The sequence below is a fragment of the Lactuca serriola genome, chromosome 7, assembly GCF_051521515.1.
Source record: "Lactuca serriola cultivar US96UC23 chromosome 7, Lser_US96UC23_V15, whole genome shotgun sequence".
Lineage (NCBI taxonomy): Eukaryota > Viridiplantae > Streptophyta > Magnoliopsida > Asterales > Asteraceae > Lactuca > Lactuca serriola.
In genome coordinates, this window is record NC_136414.1 from 138,353,658 (window position 1) to 138,376,431 (window position 22,774).

The 22,774-nt window shown below is 33.6% G+C and overlaps 1 protein-coding gene across 1 annotated transcript; it reads right to left on the reverse strand.

Moving 5' to 3' along the window:
* Window positions 1-10,374: 10,374 nt before the first annotated feature.
* Window positions 10,375-10,809, reverse strand: LOC145064389 (uncharacterized). The gene has a single exon (XM_079011853.1). The coding sequence runs from the start codon at window positions 10,807-10,809 to the stop codon at window positions 10,375-10,377; it is 435 nt and encodes a 144-aa protein (XP_078867979.1).
* Window positions 10,810-22,774: the final 11,965 nt, after the last annotated feature.

Genomic DNA, 22,774 nt, shown 5'->3' on the forward strand with positions numbered 1-22,774 from the left:
TTCATTCAAACCATAATTAAGCTCTTTACACTTTTAGACAATCCAAGTGCCATAGTATAAAGAATTCTCTCATCTTTTCTTAATCAACAATGTGTTTTTCTGAATATCTAATGGAGTCATCTACTGATAATATCTCTTTTATGGATCAATCTGCATATTCAACACATTTAGTGGTGAAAGCTAATCAGATTTTGATTATGGATGTTGAAGAATCAAATTATCTTAGTTCTATTCAACCGATGATCGTGTGGTTGAAGTATTAAACCCTAAGGAAAGCCCTCATCCTATTCAGAGGTTTCTTTATCTACTATTATTCTTGCTGATGTTATGAATTTTGAGGTTCAAGGGCACAAAACACAAATCTGTAAATCAGTGTTTTGCAAGTTATTAGGTTTACGATTTGGTGACAAATATTTGAATCCAAAGTTGGTTAATTTTTTTTTTCGAATATCAAATGTTATCATCAAATGGAAAATGAGGATGATTTTATCATGCTCTATAAGTTCAAAAAGTTGTTTGTTACCATTGGTATGGAATGCCCTATTTACAATCTTGTTTCGTTGTATTTCTAAGAAGATCACTGGTTCAGATAACACGAACAAATTATTTCATACTTTGCTTTATAAATTGTATTTTGAAGAGAATATTGACTTAGGTCAATTACTATGGGTTCAATTTACTCAAGGTATTTCTTCTTCAATGAAGATTACTGACATTTCGTGTGCAAGGTTTTGGTTGATTGTGGTAAAGAATGCTCGTGATCATTTCAAAGTTCCTACGATGTTTGATGCTCAGATGGCCAATTTTGATGTGTTGAATACTACTACTTTTGCTTCTTTTAATGAGATTGATTTTCATCATATTGGAGAGATTCCATATAATGCTTAAGGATGTTCCAATAGAAAATGAAGTTTTTCGATATACATGAAAATTCCAAAACATGGTATGAGATCTATGTCCCTTCGATGCAAGCCGCTTTGGAGTCAACAGTTGCTCTGAAACGTATTGGTGGAAAATGCGAAGGGGAAGTTATTGAGGAAATTGTTTCCAATAAACCTTCTAAGAGACAGACAAAGAGAAAGACGAAGAAGCAAGTGTCTATTATTGATGAGGACGATGAAGTTACGGTTAGTGATAATCAAAACGATAATACCATGATGCTTGAAGATACATGCAAGTCAAAGGATGTCAATATTTAAGTAAATAATTATGTTCCCACTACAACTCTGATTCCTGTTCAAGCTGAGAATCCAATTCCTGTTCAAACTAATAATGAGGTTTATTACAATATTATGCAAGAACCTATTATCAATATTTCCCAATCGTAGTCACAATCACCAACGGTTCCACCCTTCAATCAACCAACTACTACAACACCAGTTCCATCCACAACCATATTGATTCCAACTACTACTATTATGATTCAAATAGTTGTTCAAACTCCACCAACCTCTTCCATTGGAATTTCAAATCCTTTACCTCCACCAATCTTTACTCAATCAACCACAACTACCACCACTTTTATTACTACCACACCACCAGCGATTTAGAATGAAGAGCTTGTTTCTAATGATAATGATGATTTCCATGTTACAAAGTTATTTCAAACTTTTTTTTAAACCATTTCTAGATGCTTCTTTGCTAGATGATTAAAGTGATCTCGATGATGAAACTGCTCCTACTCTTGCTACAAGTAAAGACTAACAAAATTTGAATCGTAAGCTCAATGCTTTGGTTCGTAGGGATAATTCATTCTCTCTATCGAATTTTCAAAATCTTATGATCACCCATGAGAACACCTAAAAAATGATTCTTGGTGAAAGTAGAAGGTTATTTGCTGATCAAGCAAAATTAATGGATGAAGTTACTTTTAAAGTTTAAACTGCTCTCAATACATCCAATAATGTTTTATCCAAAGTTGATTCCATTGCTAGTGAAGTAAAGGAATATAATACTATTACTATCCTAGCCAATATTGTGCATAATCAAGGTGTTATCAACTCTATTAACACTCTTGTTTCCCATTATGATAATTAAACCGATTTGGTTGATAAGTTAACTAAGAAGGAATTAAAGCTTCGCTCTTTGAAATTGTAATTAAATCAAAGAAAGAAGGAGTTTGCCAAGGTAGAAGAAGAGATGATATTGAAAAAAGTCATAAATTTTGAAATAAATCAAAGGCTTGTTCAGATTGTAGAAATTAAGGATCCTCGTTATGTTTTTTATATATCACAACTTTTGGAGTCGAAAATGGCTCAAATTTTTATTCAAATCAAGCATGGTGTTTCGAGTAGCAGTGCTCCTTCGCAACAAGGGGGAGATAAGATTGCAAATGTTGTTTTAACAAAGCTACCTGAGAAGGATCAAACCAAATCCATTTGTATCAAAGGTTCCTATGTTGTTCCAAAATTGATTAATGGATCTAATGCACCAAAGATTCAAATTGGAATAGGTCAATGAAGAGACCATTGGATGATAGTGTATTTGATACACAAAATTTTTATGAAGATGGTGTGGAATCTAGCTTTATTAAAATTGTTGTTCCATAAGAGGTTGTTTTGAAAGCTGTTGAAGCTGTGAATAAAAAACAAATGAAAATGGATGAAGAGATTGAGATGATGAGACAAATGCAGATTAATCTAGATAGAATTTATGTTGAAAAGAGGGATAAAGAAGCAAACAAGGCTACTCTAAGACTTTTGTGCCCTGAGTGGACAATGAAGAGAATACAAGATGTTGCAATTAAGAAGGTTGAGAAATATTGGCTTGAACCAAAACTCATCATATGTTCGTCATAACACTGCAGAATGCCAATTGGACTTACCAATGTATGGAAGGGCCTTTATGTTTAGAAGTTTCAATCATATGGCCAAACTTCCTTTATCCAACAGTGTTGCAAACTAGAATATTTTCTCATTTTATCTCAACCGTTCTCATCCTCAGTATGAAGTCTGGTCATTGAAGTGGATCATGACTGTCAAAAAGATTGAAGAAGTTAAGATTGGAAAATTTCCAAACTATAGATTCACAATCTTAAGGGGTGAAAACAAAGATCACTCTGTGGTTACTCTTGCTAATCTTCCTTTCATGAATCCTCATGATTGGGTCGTCTTTTATGGAATCCTAAAGAACATGATTTGAAATTTGGTTCACATATTTTGCATATTACTCATATGATTTGAAATTATTGCATGAAAGTAAGCAAGATGGATGTTGAAGTGTTAAAGAGAATGAAGAAAAACTACATAGTGAAACCTCAAGATCAACCTAAAGGATTAGAAGAGTTGAGAGAAGGACTCATTCAGAAAAAACATTGGCGAATTGCTTACAAGGTTCTTGAAAAAGGAAAAGTACAGAACGAGATGTGGTACTTGGATGGCAAACAATGTTACACTTCTAATTGCTTGAATACTATTTTGTCAAGGGCTGAGATGTGTAAAGCAGATACCAAAGAAGAATTGAAGTGGGTATTGGAAGTTATCAGATGGTGGATCTGGGTTAGACTTGTTCTCATGGAAATTGCAAAAGAAGTTTTCAAAGAACATAGCTGAAGAATCATTTCACAACTCAATATAAAGGGGGAGACTTTTAGGATCGTATTTTATGTTTTATTTGAGTTTTATAATACGAAATGTGTTTCAAAATGATTGTGTATTTTGTATTGATGTGATTGTGATCGTAGCCATTACCTAGAGTTGTAGTTGTTAGTTTTTTTATAGTTGATAGCTATTTTTTGCCTAGGCGTCCTGACCTTATTGGTAAGAGCTCAACCTATTCTCTTGTATGTCATATATAAGGAGAACGTGTTGATGGTAGAGAGTATCTTTTGATAGGAGTCCTACAATAACATGTAATTGTATTCCTTTTAATATCTAATGAAAATCAAATGTTATTTATGTTTGAGTGTCCTTTCTGATTACGTCTTACATACATGATTTTATTCTTATTGAATCTATCGATCTAATAGTATGTATGTAGGAAGAGGGAGTTGGTGATAAGTAACAATTAGATGAAGATACATGTCCTTTTTCTCTTAATGCATTTGATATGATAATCTTATCTCAAGGCTTAAACTTGTCTTCCATGTTTGAACATGATCAAGTTTGACCACTATCTAGCCCATAAATCTTAAATACATACATACATACATAACAAATCAATGGTATTTAAAGTAGGTTTTCAAGTGACCTCCAATTTTGTAATGGTTGATATTCAGAAAGCATAGGAGATGGTGTTGAATACCTTAAGGTGGTTACTGTGTGTATCTTCTTCTCTTTGTAATTTTAATATTTCATGATGAAAATTGTAATAAAAATGTTGGTGGCTATAATTCTACAAGAATTTAGGTAACAATCTTGAAGATATCATACAAAAATATTGAATGTTATTCAATTCTAGAAGAATTTATGTAACAATCATGAAGATATCATTTAGAAACAAGTGTCTTGTGTTTTTTATTATTCAAATATGTAATTAGCTCATAGATATTATCCGTTGACCTATGTAATCGATTATTTCTCTCTTTTTTTGTAACCAAGAAAGGCATCACATGTTATTCTTATCATTGAAGATATATATGAAGGGTTCAATTCCACTTTGAGGCAAGGACACATCACACACCATGAGTACATACAGGTTTGTCTTGTCACAGTTCTACTAAATATTCATAATTGATATATCGTAGTAATATTTTATATATTTTTGTCTAAAATTTTTACATATAGGTTGGTAAATGAAGATATGTTGGTTTAAATCAAATTGCCTTTTTTGAAGGCATAGTTGTACGAGGAAATGGAGAACACATTTTAAGCAGATATGTGTACAAGATTGATCAACTTTTTGAATTTTTCAAACTACTCACTTTCTACTTCACCACCATAGATTAGGTAAAATTTAGAGAGATTCTTTGTATACATGATATTTTTGTATAATGAAATTATCGAATGTGATTTAGTTTGAATGTTAGTACTTTATTATATGAAATAGATTGTTTTGTTATATATATTTAGTGTTTTGGTCAAAAATTACACAAGTATTAATTAACTAAATTGAATGAGAGGGTGTGATGTTCGAGTTGTGTAATAGCAATTGATAAAAGAGAGTGACATAATGATTTACAAGGAAAGCCCTTGATCCTTTCTAGGATGTCCGGCACAAAACCTTGGGAAGTGATAATGATCACCTACCTTGATCATTTATTAATGTAAAATGGTGATTACAGAGAATGCTTTAGTAAGACCAAGTGAATAATTTCATAGAGCAAGCTTAGAGTAAAAAGTAGTGTGTTGTGTGCGAAATACAAGTGTCAATTTATAGTCTAAACTAGCCAAAAAGATGTCTGATATTTCTGGGATCCTCTATGACCAACTTCACGAATATTACTTGACTAAGTATTCCGGGTCTTTATCATAGTTGAGATGATTTTTCGTTGAAAATTGATCTTCCCTTGACTACTTCTATGCATGTATTAGTTATGAACAAAATATAACCGTTATAAAAATTAATAAAAATAATAACGGTAATAGCCGGGATCCTGAGGTAGCTGAGGATCCTGGACATTTTAGGATACTAAATATTTTGAGGATCCTGGCCCTAACAATTGCCCCTAAGTTATTCCTGAAAATATAAGAGTTAGTTTCGTAAATATTGAAGGAAGAACTTGAAATAAAGAGATAAAAGGAGAGAGAAGAGCAATTTTTCAAAATTAACCCTTACCTGCTAGGTAAATTTGAAATCCAACGGGTAGATAACTAGCCGTTAACAGTCAAATCATCCTTAATTCCTCAATATAAATAGATGTATTCAATCCCTCAATCTCTTATTTGTTTTTCTTTGCTTTTCCTGTGCTATCTTGCGATTATCGGCGGTTAGAAGGTAACTATTTCTTTTTCTTCCATGTTTTCATTTTTTTCGCCATGGTTCGAAAAATGGTTGTTTCCCACAAGAACATCTTGGCCCTTCCTGACGATGACTTCATCGATCGATGGATCCTCTCTTATGAGGAGACATGTTCCTTTGACGACGATGATATTGAGTCTTTAAGACTTAATGGAGCCCTTCCTACCGAGGTTGTTTTAAGGCCCTTCGATCCTCTCATTTAGCCCGACTTCGTCTCTCCTACTTTGGTGTGCTTTCCTGAGTACCCCTTCTATATGGGTTTGCGATATCCTTTTCCTGGTATTGTCTCTGAATTCTTAAGGGTGACTAAGATTTCGAATATCCAGGACATGCCAATTGTCTGGAGGATCCCACATTGGATCAACCAGGTAAATCAATCAAAAGGCCTTGATATAGGCCTTTCTGAATTGGCCTGCGTATACGACCTCACAACCTTTGGGAATTCTCGTTTCCTCCTCAAGGTCAAAACCCACAGATCTCCTCTAGTCTTGAAAACCAAGCACAATGATGGAGCTTGGAAAGAAAGATACCTCTTTGTGAGACGTGAATCTGTTCCCAATGGGGATCTTCTGCTAGATACTTAGGTCAAAAAGGGTAGGATTCTTTAATATTAATATAAGGATCCTGGAATTCACATATTCTTATTTTGTTTGCTTCTTAGCAGCTTTCAAATTCGAGGAGCTTGTTCCCGTTGTTGAGGACTCTAAAGAGAAGATTGAGAAGTTCTTGGCCTTCTCTAAAGTTGAGAGATCCTTCCGATTCGATCAAACCATCCTGTAGGAAAGCTCTTCCGCCACTGACCTTATGTCGACATGTAAGGATCCTTAGTTCTTTATGTTTTTGGTGAACATTTTAATGATCCTTTGTTATGTATTTATATGGGATCCAAAGCCACTCGCTTGAGTCCTCGCTTCACTCTTGCTGATCTTGACACAACCATGTCGAAGGACCAGCTAGTGATGAAGAAGGAGAAGAGTTCGACTTCTCTCCCTCCTAAAAGATCAACTATTGACTTGACAGTGAAGACCCCAGGATCCCAGAAAAGGAAAATTCCTGAGTCCACAGGTTTATCTTTGGAGAGCCTTGGAGCTGAGGAAGCGCTCCAAAAGTTGGTCTTTTTATCCCAAGATGTAAGTGTTGATTCTATTCTCGTTTTATTGTTCGTTTTGTTTTTTTGCTGACTCACTACATCTTTGTCATAGGTCTCTGATCATGTTTTCGCTGATCTAAGGATCCAAGCGGAGAGGGTTGAAAAAGCCCTACAGGGATAGGAGAAGATGTGGAAAGCAACCAAAGAGGATCTACTAAGGAGAGTGGATCTTCTTAGCAAGGAGAAGGCTGATAAGGAGGAGTTGCACGTGCATGAGATGGAGGAAGTGATCTCTAATGGGAAGGTCAGCGCTGCGGTGGCTGTTTGGGAAGCCAAGATCCGTCTTGTGGAGGATCTTGAGAATGCAGGCTCCTGGGACGTGAATGGTTGGCGCGAGGCACTGGCCAAAATGACTAGTAAGCCTGCCAACCAGGATCCTGTTTTTCAGTTGAACAGAGGGGAGGAGAAGTAGGCCGATGATGACCAAGCTAAGGTCTATGCCTTTTAGGTGATTAGGGTAGTACACATGACTCTTGTAAGGCTATAGGCCTTTTTATTATAATGGTTGATTTTTCTTCTATGTTTCCTTTCATATCTTTCTTCTAATCTCTCTCCGTGACTGTTATGACGTTAGGATCCTTAATTAATTATGATCCTGAAAAACTTAGTTCATCCAAACAATCCTGAAAAATAATTTTCTTAGTGAATCATTGCTAGCATATATGAATCTAAGTAATCAGACGATTTTAGTTTAGGACCCTGGAAAATTCAGGATCCTTAAACTTTATCTAGAGTTATTTTGAGAATAAGGATAGATGGAACCTGATTATCTCCAAGTTTTTTCTTAAGCTTTGTAAGTTCTTCAACCTTGGAATTTACTGAGGATAAGTCTCAACTTAGGAAAGAACTTTGGTTTATTGTTGTCTTCTGATAATGAGGCTCTTTACCAATTAGTATCAATGAGGATCCTTAACGATGAGGATCCATAGGGACGAGGATCCTTAAAGATGAGGATCCTAGATCATAAAGGGGAAATCCCTCCTTAGAATAACATGTTTAGGTTATAGATTTTGACAAAATTATGGCGTAACACCATAGGTTCAATAGATAACACATTAATTTTATACACTGGGGAGGATCCCAACTTGTGATATAATTTATGAGAAAGATCCTTACTTATGATAACATGAAAATGTTATGATTCGAATGTATTCTCTAGGGAAAATTCCTAACGTGCGATAACATGAAGATGTTATAGACCTCATGTAGTTTCTGGGGCAAGATTCTAATTTTTAATAACATGAAAATGTTATAAACCTTAAGTAATCACTGGGGTAGGATTTCTGGATAACATGAGAATAATGTTATAAACCTTAAGAATCTCAACTTATGTTCAAGGATAAGAGGGTTGCCAAGCCACTAGACCGTGAAATGATACCCTTATCTGTATCCCACAGTTAGATATGGAGCATTCAAGCAAGGTGTATAAACCTTATTTCGTGTGAAAGAGATAATTAACTCTTTAAACCTTAGAGGGGATTAACTACCCTTAAGAGTAGGAGAGATGATCAGTCTCAAGCTTATATATATGATAGTTTAAAGACTACACCGTTGATATAACGGAGTTTCTCAAGTGTTAAGATGCCGAGATCTTCATGAGTCAAGATCCTTATGTTTCAGGATCTTTCATCCTCGAGGATCCCTATATTTTAGGATCCGGAGGATCCTTATATTTCAGGATCTTCATCCTCGAAGATCGCTATATTTTAGTATCCGGAGGATCCTTATATTTCAAGATCTTCAACCTCGAGGATCATTGCTTAGTTGTACGTTGTTTTTCATAGAAAACGTTAGCTAGGGGTGGGCGTTAGTCTAGCAAACACCCCTAGGATGTTTAAGTTATTAAAGTAATCGAGGAGAAAGTAAGTAATGATGAAAAGTTCAAGGTAAGGAACACGTGTACCTTGGTTTTTTTTAGGATTAATCGACCTTACTTACATGTAGTATGCTTTGAGGTGTATAACATTCCAGGATCTTGGCAGAACGTCTCCTTCGAGTGTTCCTAGCCAATATGCTCCTTTTCCGGCTTCAGCATCTATGAGATATCGTCCTTCCCATTTAGGAGCTAATTTACCTGCATTGGGATCCTTGGTGTTTTGGAATGTTTTCCTTAATACCAAGTCTCTTATTTGAAACCTTCTGACTTTTATGTTCTTATTGTAAGCCTTGGTGATCCTTTGTTGATGAGCAGCAATGCGTATTTTGGCAAGATCTTTGAGTTCGTCAATAGTGTCAAGATCCTATGCTAGGATCTTGTCGTTATTCTCTAGATCTTGCAGCAAGTATCTTGTCGTCAGGATCACTACTTCGGTAGGGATCACTGCTTCTATCCCAAACACCAAAGAGTAGAGGGTTTGACTTGTGGCTACTTTGGAAGTAGTCATGTCTTCCCATAAGATGAAAGGAAGTTCTTCTGTCCATCTTCCCTCCTTTTTGTCTAGCCTTTTCTTCAAGTTGTTTAATATGATCTTTTTGCTAGATTATGCTTGACCATTAGCTTGGTGATGAACAGGAGTGGACATTATCATTTTGATTCCCTAACTTTTGCAAAAGTCTCTTGTCCTTTTGCTTATGAATTGGGATCTATTGTCGCATATTATTTCAGTTGGGATCCCAAACCTGGTTAAGATATTATGTTTAATAAACGAGACTACCTCTTTGTCTCTTACCTGAATGAAGGCTACAGCTTTGATCCACTTCAAGAAGTAATCAGTTATCACTAGCATGAAGACTTTTCCTCCTGGGCTATCGGTAATTTTCCCACTATATCCGTTCCCCATTTCATGAATGGCCATGGAGAGATAATAGGATGTAGAGGTTCTGTCGGTTGATGCAGGATGTTGCTATGTCTTTGACAAACATCACATTTTGAGCATGTAGAAAATAATCTCTCTTCATGGTTTGCTAGTAGTATCTTGGAGCATAAGGATCTACCCCCAACGTGATTCCCACAGTCTCCTTCATGTACGTCTTTCAAGACTTCTGTAAGCTTCAGGATCTTCCAGGCATCTAAGGTACGGACCTGTCATAGACTTTTTATATAGTTTATCTTGGATTATCACGAATCTTGAGACTCTTGTTCTGAATGCTCTTTCGCTTTTTTCTTTTGGTGGGATCGTGCCATTTTGGAGATACTCCATAATGGGTTGTGTCCATGACCGTGGACTTCCTTGATGATCCTGTTCGTCGAGGTCCCTGCAATCAGGGATCTGAGAGTCAAGATCTTGAATAGCTGCTACGGATGTTGGTTGTTAAGGATCATTGGATTCGTCGAAAAGGGTTTCTATGGCTGGGGTTATTATATAGCTTATAGGAATCTTTGTTTCCTATGGGATCCTAAGAGAGGATCCTAAGTTGGCTAATGTGTCTGCTTCTATGTTTTCTTCTCTAGGAACTTGGGTCAGGCTAAAGTTTTCAAAATCGGAAGCTAATTTTTTGAGGATTTCCATATATAGTGCTAATCTTTCATCTTTCACCACATAAGATCCATTGAAGTGATTGGTTAGTAATAAAGAATCAAAAAATACCTGAAGATCCCTGATATGAAGATCCTTAGCCAATTGTTGTCCCATGATGAGTTCTTCGTATTTTGCTTCGTTGTTGGTAATGTTGAATTCGCAACTGACTGCCTGGGCTAGGATGTCCCCCTGTGGCAACTTTAGTATGATCCCTAGCCCTGTTCCTTTTTGATTTGAAGCTCCATCTGTGAACAGTGTCCATTTTCCCAAGTGTTCATCTTCTAGGAGTTGCTTGGCTTCCATGTCTACTTCGTTTTGAGATTATCACTAAAGTCAGCCACAAAGTCTGATAATGCTTGTGACTTTATGGCGGATCTTGGTTTATATCTGATGTCGAACATGCTTAACTTCACCGACTATTTTTCCATCCTTCCTGACATTTCTAGCTTTCTCATGACATTCTTAATAGGATAATTAGTTTTTACATGTATAGTATGTGTTTCGAAATAATGTCTTAATTTAGTAGAAGCAATTACTAAGGCGAGAATTAATTTTCGAGGTGAGAGTACCTGGTTTTAGGATCCAGGAGACTTTTACTTACATAGTAGATAGGATGTTGGTCTCCATTAAGATCCTTGGCCAAGACAGCACTTACCGTGTTTGAGGATACTAAGAGGTAGAGGAGAAGTGGTTCCCCATCTATAGGCTTTACCAGTAATGGCGCAAAACTCAAGTATTTTTTGAGTTCCTAAAAAGCACTTTCATGATCTTCAGTCCGTCCGAACCTCTTGTTTTTCTTCAAGATATCATAGAAGGGTTTACGTCTTTTTGAGGATCTTGAAATGAACCTGTTGAGTGTCGCTACCCTTCCGGTTAGCCTTTGGATATCTTTTGTCGAAGTTGGATATTTCAGCTCGATGATTGATTTAATCTGCTCTGGGCTTGCGTCTATTCCTCTCTTGGTTACCATATATCCAAGGAACTTGCCCGACTTCATCCCAAAGTGGCATTTGAGTGGATTCAATTTCATATTATATTCGTCCAGGATGTCAAATTCTTCTTTAAGATCCCTGAGATGATCTTCATCTTTCATTGATTTCACTACCATGTCATCAATATAGGCTTCCATGGTGTCCCCCAGCTTGTCTTTAAACGTCCGATTCACCAATCTTTGATATGTTTCACCTTCATGTTTAAGACCAAAAGGCATTGCAGTGTAACAATATATACCTGTTGGTGTTATGAATGCTGTATCTTCTTGATCGGATGGTTCCATCTGGATTTTTTGGAATCTTGCTGAAGCATCCATGAAGGTTAAGAGTTTGTGGCCAGCCGCCGCATCTATCATAGAGTCAATATGTGGTAAAGGAAAAGGATCATTAGGACAAGCCTTTTTAAGATCCGTGTAGTCTACACATACTCGCCATTTTCCGTTTTTCTTGGATGATCTGATTCCTTTCAGGTGCCATCTTGGGAACTTCACTTCCTTGATCATTCCCGTCTTGATGAGCCTCTCTACTTCTTCTTGGATGATTTGATTCCTTTCAGGTGCAAACTTCCATCTCTTTTGGTGTATTGGTCTGAAAGAAAGATCAATATTAATTTTGTGAGTGATAATATTCTTGTATACACCTGTCATATCTTCGTGTTTCCATGCAAATGTCTTGCTTCTGGTTCTTAGGAAGTTCAACAGATCTTGCTCTATTTCCTTAGGCATTGAGGATTCTATGAGGACTTTAACTTCAGGATCCTCGATGCCCAGGGGCACTTCCTTAACGTCTTGCTCCTTTGTTTCTAGAACATGTCATGCCCCATGCCTTAATTGTTATGCTTGATGAGGTTTGGTCGTAGATTTCATAGAGGTTTTGTACCATTCCTTTAATTTTTGTTGATTTCCCATGGTCTTCACTGTTCCCCATGGAGTAGGAATTTTTACACACTGATGATATGTTGATGGCACCGCTTTCATCTCATGGATCCACGATCTACCTAGTATCACATTATAAGAAGATAAGGTGTCAATAACACAAAAATTTTGTATAGAGTTTACCCCCTCTATGTATATTGGTAGCTTTATCTCCCCAATTGTGTGTTTTGTTTCCCCGCTAAATCTTATGAGGACCGAGGATCTCTTGATTATCACTGATTTTGGGATGTTCATCCTTGTTAGTGCGTCTAGGAGTACGATATTTACTGAGGATCCTTCGTCAACAAGGATCCTTCTGAAGAAATGGTTGGCCATGTACAGTGTTATCACGAGTCCTTCATGGTGAGGATCATGAATTCCTTCCTTATCCGTCTCGTCAAATGTGATCTCCTTTTCATTGCTAACCTAGGTATTTTTCTATGGTCTGTCTTCCTTTTCTGTTTCAGAGACCTTGGCTTGTCTTTTAGCCTAAGAATAAGAAGTACCACAAATGCTAGATCCACCTGATATAACATTAATTATCTTAGCATTTGGGGGTGGGGATCCTGGTTTCTCCGAGATTTTGTAACCATCCTGGCTGTTCTCCTTGGATTTTTCTCTTTTCTATCGAGGATCTATTTGAGATGTCCCTTGGTAAGGAGGTAGCTGATCTCTTTTCTTAGGTCTATACAATCCTCCGTCATGTGACTGAAATATTCATGGTAAGCACACCATTTGGACTTGTCCTTCCAAGTGGTGCACCTGTTATCCCTCTTTGGTCATCTTTCTTTGTCTCCAGGATCCTGCATAACATGAATTATACCTGAATATCCACAAAAAACAATATTCAGTGATCTTAGGAAGTTCCTTTTCTTCTCCTTCATCTTCGAGGGAATTGACCATGTGATGATCCGGTTTGGAATAAGGCTTCAATTTGTAGGATCTTGGAGTCGAGGATTCGGCCTTCCTATTGGGATTCTCATATTGACTTGAAGGGTTGCTTCTCTTCTAGATTTCTTTATCCTCTTCAAGCCTTATGAACCTCAATGCTTAGCACCTGACTTCGTCCAATATTTTGTGTGGGTTCATCACAAGGTCTTCATAGAAGGGTGAATCCTTCCTTAGTTCCATCTTGAAGGCCTCTACAGCAGTGGCCATGTTGATGGTTGGGATGCTTAGAGCTTCCCTGCCAAACCTGTTAACAAAATTCCTAAGTCTTTCCTTAGGATCTTGAACCACTCGATAGAACTCGATATAGATCACTAGTGATCTTCTCGAAGGTTCTGCTGCAAGAAAACTGGTTATTGAAAATATTGACTATGTGTGAAAATGAAGTAATAAAGTATGGGGGACGTTTAGCAACCATTTGAGAGCCGATCATGGAAGGTTTGAACCAAATCCTTTGCATAGGCAAGCTTCCTTCAAGTGTCCTGGGATGGGAATGATCTCCATCCTTTCTCGGTATTGTGATATATGCTCTTTAGGATCTGTAGTTCCATCGTAAAGCTTCATGTTGGGAGTTTGGAAGCGCTTATGAACTGCAGTATCAGCTATCGCGAGAGCAAACCTTGAGATCCTATGATTTGTTGGAGACGCTTCTAGTATGGGTTGGCCCACCCCGGGTACGCTTGAGATCATTTGTCTCAACTGCTGAAGTTCCCTAGCCATGTTTAGATTTATTCCTACATCAACGTTAGTGACCGGAGGTGTGTTTTTCATGGAAGTGCCAGGAGTTTTCCTTTAAGTAGGGATCCCACTCGGAGGAGGTGGTAAGTTTTTGGTTGGAATGGAAGGAGTGGAGGATGAACAAAGGATCGGTTGTGTAGACATGATCTTTCGAGGATTTTGAACACCAAGGCCCCATGGTGGGCGCCAAATTATTTTGGTCAAAAATTACACAAGTATTAATCAACTAAATTGAATGAAAGGTTGTGATGTTCGATTTGTGCAATAGCAATTGATAAAAGAGAGTGACGCAATAATTTACAAGGAAAGCCTTTGATCCTTGCTAGGATCTTCGGCACAAAACCTTGGGAGGTGATAATGATCACTTGCCTTGATCATTTTATTAATGTAAAATGGTGATTATAGAGAATGCTTTAGTAAGAACAAGTGAATAATTCCGTAGAGCAAGCTTAGAGTATAAAGTAGTGTGTTGTGTGCGCAATACAAGTGTCAATTTATAGTCTAAACTAGCCAACAAGATGTCCGATATTTCCAGGATCCTCTATGACAAACTTCACGAACGTTATTTGACTAAGTATTCTGGGTCTTTAGCATAGTTGAGATGATTCTCCGTTGAGAATTGGTCTTTACTTGACTACTTATGTGCATGTATTAGTTATGAACAAAATATAACCGTTATAAAAATTAATAAAAATAATAACGGTAATAGTCGGGGTCCTAAGGTAGCTGAGGATCCTGGACATTTGAGGATCCTGAATATTTTAAGGATCCTGGCCTTAACATTTAGTACATACAAAATTATGACACGCAAAATGGGTGTCGTCTTTCTTTATGACACCGACTTTAATGACACCAATATAGTATGCGTCGTAAGCTTATGACACTCAAATGTGTATCGTCTTCCTTTATGACGGGGGCTTTAGTGACACACATTTACGTTTCATCTATACCTTTTTATGAAACATAATGTGTGTCAATAAAGGGCTATTTTCTAGTAGTGTCACCACACTGCAAACCGGTTACTAGGAAGAATGCTCTCTTACCAAAACAAAGTTGATAGTCACCCAATGGTATTATTAACTCATCCATATTTGATCGTAGATTGACTACGACCTCGTTACAGAACAAGTAGCGGCATTGTAATGTGTAGCCTTTCATTCTCATTAGTACATAATCTCACCTTCCAAAATAGGACATCTTGAAAAACATCACTCTTTCTGGGATTCGTTGTAGCCTAGCCATAATATTCCAACCCAAGTATGGTTTACATGTAATAGTCAATAATGCACTGTACACACCATCATGCTGAAAAAAAGGAAAAAAATTAGCATCATGTTACAAGCATGATCTTTGTGTTCTGGATAAGATCTTGGTGTTTTGGAAATTTTTTATCTGTTCCTGACTAGTTCGTCACATTCCATACACGTTCTACGTTTTTCAGATAACTATTTCATGTACTGAACATATATTATAGGCATATGTTTGCATTTTTAACTAGAAAAAAGACCTAAATATCAACTATATACATAGTTTATCAAAATTTTAACTAAATTTCAGACATGTTCTCTGTGTTCCTGAATAAAATCTAAATCAGTAATATATATAATGAAAATTTCCTTAAATAAATCTTACCCACAACACAACCATCTATTCATCATCATAAGCCATTAGTTTCAAAAAGTCAAGAGTCCAAATGTCACTCCGAAATATACTTCTTGCCTCATTCCGGATAGAGGATATATATATTGGGGGCCACAAACCGAGTCGGTACCGACCTAAAAGCGGTCTAGAATTCCATATTTCAAACATCTTAGTTACTTTTAAAAAAAAATAGTTATTCCTCAAATTTTGCATTAAAAAGTTGCTAGTTTAGTTAATATCCCTTTTTATAATGGCTAAATAATGATACTATAAAATTTGTTTTTGAAGCCTAATTTGGTATTAATTTGGTGTACTAGTAGGAACTAGGAACACATGAATCGATCAAGTTGGGGTCACACTTGCTTCTAAAAAAGATGAAGGTTTACTTGCTTTATTTGAACATGAAATTATATCATTATATGTACTTAGAGGCATCCTATTGATTTTGAAGGCCTTGTGCGAAAAATAAAAATAAACCACTATATATAATTTTTTATATAAAAAAATTTGTTTAGTACTATAGTAAGTCGATAAATGTTATAAAAAAACAATTAAAACAAAAGAAAGATATTTGAGAAACTTCAACCTACGCAAACCACTATCACTAGAATAGTCAGTAAGACTCTATATTAAATAATTGTATTAAGAAAACAATAGACTTTTTCATATATTTTAACACATCGATGAGGTAGATAGTTTCACTCGATAAGAACTCATTAAATAACTTTAATTTCAAATAAAGTTCATTGGCTCAATATATGATTGTTCACCATACTTAAGTGTATTTTCCAAACGGCTGCAACACAACTAAAGATCTTTGTCGTCAAATTCCTTTATCTTTAATGGAAAGAAAAAAAAATTCATGCTCTTCGAATGGTTAAAATCTTGTCTTAAGAAAATCCATCCCTTGCTCAATAATATATAAAAAGTAATTAACTTTAAAACTCTCATTGGCTGAAAGTACAACATCTTGATTACTTGAATTCTCATCAAAATACTTTTCCATAAACGGGACACTTTACAGGGAATACCATATCAATATTCATTTCAATCGAATGTTCTTTATCATCATTAATCAGCTTAGAGAACCTTGTTTCTCTAAACTACTCGAAGAACTCAATCAGCACATTCACTTTTTTAATAACATCAATAAACATATCCTTTAATTGTTGAATTTTTGCTAACCAAATTCACTGTGAATAGTATTTTATTGTGAGTTCTTGGAACCAAACAAAAAACGGGCCTTTGTCTTTGGATTATTGGATTGTCGATTGTTGCATACCAGATTGAATCCTGTGTAAAATTGGACCCTCTCCATGACATGAGCCATATGCGGTTGCCCACCTCTCACACCCCTCAAAGATGCCCCCTGTATATACTTCTTTCTGTTGATGAATTAAAAATGAATATTAACTATTAGACAAAATGGCAAAAATGGTCCATGCGGTATGCATTTTTTCCAAGGTTTAGTCCAAACCTCGACTTTTTTTTTGCTTCATAGTCCTTTTAAGCTAGTTTCATTACGGATTTGTTCCCTTGGTAAACTGAAATGACTTTAATACCCTTGGGTGTTTATTTTCTATTTTTAAATTCATTTTTTAAAGTTTAAAATTATTTATTTATTATAATAATTTAAAAGTGAGAAGGCCCACCTTCTCTCTCTCGTTTTCTCTCTCTCGTTGTGTGTGTGAAGTAAATACAATAACAAAATTAACTTCGACCACCTCCATTGTTGTCTTCTTCACCGTACCTTCAATGCCTTATGGGGTTCTTTAGAAAATCCATCAGCCAATAACAAATGCAACCCAATTGTTATTTCTTATGATTCTTCCTCTCCACAATCGGCCCAATGGAGTCGATATCCACCAATAAAGTATGAACAATCGACCGGAGGAAGACCATGAGGTCATGTATCGAGTTGGGTATGCGCTACAGTTGGACATGTCGAGGCTCGAGGGTGATTTTTGTTCGTTTAGTTTCACTTTGTTTCTCTTAATGCAAATTGGTTGTACAGATCTATCCATTCACTTTCATTCCCTTTTACTTCAACAAGGGAGAAGATGAACTAGAGAACTTCAGAGATGATGAACAAGAAGGGAGCAACTATCATCAGAGAGAGTTACGAAGGTATACAGTAACATTCACCCGTGAAATCTGATTCCGATTTAGGTTATAAATGGATGATATTGAGGATATGGAGGACGATTCAAAAAGCGAGTATGATGAAAGGAAAGACTATGTAAAGTCCTTTTTTGAATTTAAATGTTAGAGAATGTTATGCTCTTGTATTTCTAATTTCTATACCATTATAGTGGCAGCACCACCAGATCTATTTCTGGAAAGATGAAGACGTAGTTGGGTTTTTAGATGATGGATGAAATGAGAGGAATTATTGTTAGAGAATGTTATGCTCTTGTATTTCTAATTTCTATACCATTATAGTGGCAGCACCACCAGATCTATTTCTGGAAAGATGAAGACGTAGTTGGGTTTTCAAATGATGGATGAAAAGAGAGGAATTTGTGTGTTCTGGGTTTTGAGGTTCTTGAAAACATATATGAACATACATTCAAAGATTGAATTTTATTGAAATTTGGATTTAATTAGTTTGAGTTTTTTGTTATACCTTTTGACTTTCATTCATTGATTGGATTTGTTTAAAGTTAGGTTTAATTTTATTAGAGGAAATGTAACAAGTAAAACGGTTCAAATCTAGGTTTTTTAGTTTAATTTGATTTTGTGTTCATGATCATCTTCAACCTCCATCTTCGTTAATACCCAGATTCCCACCATTGATTTTTCTTCAAAGATTTAAATTTTTTCTGGCTTCGATTATGACTACATCACCAGTTTGAATTTTATATTGATTTGGTTAATGTGATTGGAGTTGGATTTAAATTTTTGATAAATGACTATGGATCTTCATGTATTTAAGGATGGCATGAGAGAGAGAGAGAGGGGGGAGGGAGAGAGAGAGAGAGAGAGAGAGAGAGAGAGAGAGAGAAAGAGAGACAGACAGAGAGAGACAGAGACAGAGAGAGAGGCCCCTTCTTTATTTGTTTTTACTTTTAAAATTTAAAATAAAAGAGAAAATTATTTTAGAAAATAGAAAAACAAATGAAAATAATAGATTAGTTTTTTCAAGTTTAATAGTGACTAATTTCACAAACAAATTACCTCAAAATGATCATGAAACCAAAAAAATCGAGGTTTGAACTAAACCTCAGAAAAATACATATCATTTTTGCAGTTTTGACTATCGAGTAACAATAGTGTGGCACTTTGAGTTCAATGCAATAACTTTTGCTTTCAAAGCATTACATTATATACCTTTTGAGTTCAATGCAATAACTTTTGCTTTCAATGCAATAGAGAGTAAGATGAGAAAAAACTATTATGGGAAGTTAAGTTCAACATCACAAACTTTTTCACATTAGATTTCTCTTTATAGTAGTTATATACAGGATGAAAAGAAAAATAAGATTCTTTTTTCCTCAGGTTATTTAAACATATAAAAAGACAATTTTAGGATTGCTAAATTAAAAAGTTTATATATATATATATATATATATATATATATATATATATATATATATATATATATATATATATATATATATGAAAAAGTTCAATAGAGAACCATAATTATTGGTTCTTCAAGGAACCAAATATTTTTTTTCAATTTCTAGAGCTTATTCTTTATCGAAAAAAAAAATCTAAAAATATCTAAATTCATATATTAACATTGTGAATGTGAAAAATATTATTCGGATTCACGTTGTGAATTTTCAAAGATTCACATTGTGAATTTAACGTAAAAAAAAATTGAATTTTATATCATTGGAAAAAGGATAAAAAGTTAAGAATTTCTGTATTTTTAGTTTTTTTTTTTTTTGATAAAAAAATAAGTTCTAAAAGTTGAAAAAAAAAATTAGTTGCTTGATTCCTTGGTTAATTATGGTTCTCTATTGAACCTCATCCTATATATATATATATATATATATATATATATATATATATATATAGGGGATGGTTCATGCGAAAATGCAAATAATTTGCGAAAACGCGAAAACAAGAAAAAACTATGAAATTGTGCCACCTCAACCTTATATTTTGGACAATAATTCATCCAAACTTCGAACTACATTATGATAAACGATGATACATAACATGAGAAACTGTTTCATATTAGCAAAGCATGATTTTTGACATTTTTATTATGAAAACATGAATTTAAAAGTGTTTAAGGATGTGAAAAGAAAATAACTGTTAAAACAGCCTTTAAATCTATATTATCATAACCCAATTCAATATATATATATATATATATATATATATATATATATATATATATATATATATATATATATATATATATATATATATATATATATATATAAGAAAACTCTAAGATTATTAAAACACAAATGAAAAACTATGATAAATATATGCTGGTACCATAAGGGAAAAAACCACAAACATAAATTCAACCCAGTCCAGAAATGGCTTTTTTGTTATACCAAATTTGAGTGTAAAAGCAAACATATTCGTTAAAAGGTTTTGATAAACTATATTTACAAGAGATCTTTAATTTGGCTTGAAATATTAAAGTAATTAGGTAAAAAAAAATTATTGTTTTCTCTCCGTGTCAGAAGCCATGTGACGAGGAGTAAGGAATGATGTTTCTTCTATTTTTATCCTTCCCTTTTTCCCTTTCAGTTGTGTATCGTTTAAGACATCATATGTTATGTTGAATTGCTTTACCAAAACTTTTAGAGAAGAAAATATTGTCAAATCGTCTATGCTATAGGGCCATCACGGTGGTGATTTTTCTTTGTTGTGGTCATGTTCAACTTTTAGTAGATAGAAATCTATTCCATCCAAATATAGATGATGTGCAGCAAGATATTACAAACTACGGTTAATTTTGCGTTTAAAACACCATGTTTTAGGTTTACATGGTTTATTAGTTTATTCAATAAAGTTTCAAATGGTTGTAACATTTTCCAATTTATATTATAAAAACTAGTTTATAACCCGTGGAACCACGGTTATAAAATTTATTAAACTTTTATAGTAAAAACTTAAATTTATTAATAAATTATTTTAAATATATTTATTAATTAATAGATTCTTTTAATTATATAAAATTATAATCATTGATTTAAATAAATATATGAATTTATATTAATTTATAATTTGTATTAGTTTTTATTCTATTGTTGTTAATTTAATTTAATTATGGTGAAAATTTTAAATTTTAAAATTTGAAATGGATAATCAATATGTTGACAAGTGGCATGCATTAATTAGGAGGGACAATAAGATGACACATGGCAAAAGAATAATAACATATACATTAATTAGGAAGCCTAATAAGGTGACACTTGTCAAAAGGAGAATAAAACTATTCTTTTATTATAATAGAGATATAGCCAACGATATCAATTGATTTGTTCACTCTAACCAAAACCAAGACCTATATGAGAAGTCAATTACAAAACACTAACAATATTGTGTTCATGTCAGAGTTTAGAACCTTAGATCTCCCATCATGTGGACAATATACTATAAACCACAGTTAAAGTATATTTTAAAACCATGTTTTATCTTGTTTATCAATTTATACAATACGGTTTGAGTTGGGCAACCTTTATACCAAATTATGCAATAAAATTAATCATTTATCAAATTATATATGTATAAAACTGATAAAAAAAACTAATAATAGTTTTTAATATTATTGTATAAATTATATTTAAAATTATTTTATTGTATAAATTGGTAAAAAGCTAATATATATATGTCCAGGTTTATTTGAGAGCATTCTAATTTTATGAGACCGTGAGACCAAATCTAAAAATAATTTTATAATGCAAAATAAATGGAAAAATCCAAAAATTCTTTTTTTAAATATTATTTTCGGAACTTGAATTAACTAAAAAAAATAAAAATAAATAAATAAAAAATAAAAAAATCCCGTTTTTTTTTTTGAAAAATACATGAAATATTCTAATAGGATATTACACTGTACATATTCTAAAAAATAATTTTAAAATGCAAAATAAATGAAAAAATCTAAAAATTCTTTTTTTAAATATTATTTTCGGAACTTGAATTAACAAAAAAAAAATCTCGTTTTTTTTTGAAAAATACGTGAAATATTCTAATAGAATATTACACTGTACATATTCTAAAAAATAATTTTAAAATGCAAAATAAATAGAATAATCCAAAAATTCTTTTTTTAAATATTTTTTTCGGAACTTGAATTAACTAAAAAAAATTATATATATATATATATATATATATATATATATATATATATATATATATATATATATATATATATATATATATATATATATATATATATACACACACAAAATTTCTATAGCACGATTACAAAAATCCCTAATACCTTTTTTATTGTTATGTATGACAAATTGGAGAATATCATATTCGTTCAAATATATATATATATATATATATATATATATATATATATATATATATATATATATATATATATATATATATATATACAAAATTTCTATAGCACGATTACAAAAATCCCTAATACCTTTTTTATTGTTATGTATGACAAATTGGAGAATATCATATTCGTTCAAATTTCATAGCTCAACAAACCCAACTAACACTGATCAAATGTAGAGTCAACTTCTGAGTGGTTGGCCCATCTTCCATGGGTTTTGGAGCATATCCAAGTCTTCTATTTTATATTTAAAAAGGATGTTTGCATTTTTTGTTTGGGTATATTACAAGTAAAATGTTTATTTAAATTAAATTATATATATATATATATATATATATATATATATATATATATATAATATGTTATTAAAACTACTAATGAGAAAGTCGAACAAAACAATTATATAATTTCTCATTTTAATACAATAATGATTATATATTAACGAGTTAGAAAAACGCTAACAAAAGAAGGGATTACAACAAAATACACATAAGTGGGTTTTGTAACCAAACGACCCAACTAACACCTGTCTTTCTATT